This window comes from Manacus vitellinus, unplaced genomic scaffold, assembly GCF_001715985.3.
Source record: "Manacus vitellinus isolate BGI_N305 unplaced genomic scaffold, ASM171598v3 scaffold_47_pilon, whole genome shotgun sequence".
NCBI classification, from domain to species: domain Eukaryota; kingdom Metazoa; phylum Chordata; class Aves; order Passeriformes; family Pipridae; genus Manacus; species Manacus vitellinus.
This window is the reverse complement of record NW_021940585.1, coordinates 4545665-4547458: the sequence shown is the minus strand read 5'-3', so window position 1 is coordinate 4547458 and position 1794 is coordinate 4545665. Positions and strand designations below refer to the sequence as shown.

Genomic DNA, 1794 nt, shown 5'->3' with positions numbered 1-1794 from the left:
AGACTGAAGGGAATCCTCCAATTAATGCCCCCTGTCACTCCTGTCTGGAGCACTCAGGTGCCACACCCAGCACCCTTTGCAAACCCTTTGAGAACCCTCTGTAAGTCCTTCTGCAAACCCTTTGTAGGCTCTCCCAGGGGCAGGTTTTTTACCTGTCCATGAGCAGTTACCCTTCAACCCCCCCAGGGGTGTCACAGACCCCCCCAAGCCCCCCAGCTGCTGGTGCTGCCTCGTAAATCTTTGATTTCCTGCCCTGCTTTTAACGTGCCTGGTGGGGCTCTGCTTGTTTCCAGTCCGGGACAATAAAGATGAGCACCTAAATCCCGAAGACAAGAACGTGGAGGATGGATCCTTTGACTACAGGTACGTTCCTGTGGCATGTGGACCCCCCCCAGCCCCCCATCAGCCCCTGTCCCAGCCATCACAGCCCTCACCACGCTCTCCTCCCAAAACCACAGCCCCCCGGGGCCACACAGCCTCTGAAATGATTCCTCCCACCTTCCTCCTCCTGCCTCCTTCCCTCTGAGAGTCCTCTGCCAAAGGAAACCCTTCCTGAGGGACCAGGATCCTGCTCAGGGCTCCTCCTTCCCCATCTCAGCCTGGGATGAGCAGTCTGGACAGAGCTGGGATCTGGCATCAGCTACATGGGACAGCTCTCAGTGGGAGCAGACCAACCTTGATGACACCCCAAACACAGAAAATCCCCCCAAAAAACCAAACTTTGTGTCAGCCTGAGGGTGTTTCTGGAGCATCTCCCTGTAGCTCAGCCTCTCTCCTGCCCACGGGGAGTATCCAGGGGAGAAATGCCCAAAGTTCTGTTTGGATCAGCCCTGTGAGCACACAAGAACTCTGATTTGGGGGTCTGCCTGCGTGCCAAACAAGGAATTTTCTGTGAGGTCACCCCACCCAAACCCCCTTGGAGGGCTCCAGCCCAGCCCAGCAGGGGTTCAGCCGAAACCTCTCCGGCTTCCCCTGGCTCCACTCCGCTGCTTGCACGCAAATGTCACCCTTTAAAGAGCAGCAGAGAACCCTTTTCCACCCCAGGAAAACTCCCAGGATGTGTCAGAAAGGGACAGGCAGGTTCCCAAGCATTCCCAGCTCTGCTGCTCTCCGTGGCTGCCCCCGGGGGCGGGAGCAGGTCCCGCTGTCAGGTCTCATCACGTTGCCCCCCCTGACAGGTGAGGGGATGTTTTCCAGCACCTCCACTGGGCTTGGCTTTGCTTTACAGAACTAAAATGCCCTTTTTCCCCCATCTGAGCCGGATCCAAAGCCCAGTCAGGCCAGCAGGAGTTTTTCTCCTGCCTTAGAACGGGGGTTAACTCCACCCCACGCCGTTCCCGATGCTCCCAGCGTTACAAAGCCAGGGAGCAAAGGTGGGAGGAATTTAGCTGGGATTCAGTGAGGGGTGGAAGAAGACACACGTGTGCTGCCAGAGACTTTAGGGGAAGCCAAACAAGCCTGGCTGCACACCCCAATGAATGGAGGCAGAACAACTGCAGCCTCCCCGAGATCATGTCTGTGCTGCCGGGGGCACAGAAACCCCACTTCAGCAGCGATTCCTCCTCTCCAAAGGATGTCATTAAAGCCCAAAGCTCCTCAGTCCTCTGAGGGCACAACACAGAATACAAATACACCCAGCAGGGCCCAGAATAAGCAGCATGTTGTAGGGAAAGGCTGATGTTCTTTATTGCCCTGAACAACACTCGGGGACAAAACCTTCCTCACCGTGCCGGGAGAGCTGGTCAGCACTTGGAGGGGTGGCAGTAAATCCACACAGAGGTTTCTGGGCATGTT

The 1794-nt window shown here is 56.6% G+C and overlaps 1 protein-coding gene across 1 annotated transcript in view; it reads left to right on the top strand.

The window, feature by feature from the left end:
* NFASC (neurofascin) overlaps window positions 1-1794 on the top strand; it is a 53640-nt gene that overhangs the window by 47522 nt on the left and 4324 nt on the right. Inside the window, exon 24 of the mRNA XM_029962496.1 lies at window positions 291-363. Coding sequence (XP_029818356.1) covers window positions 291-363 — 73 coding nt within the window. The remainder of the gene's footprint in view (window positions 1-290; window positions 364-1794) is intronic.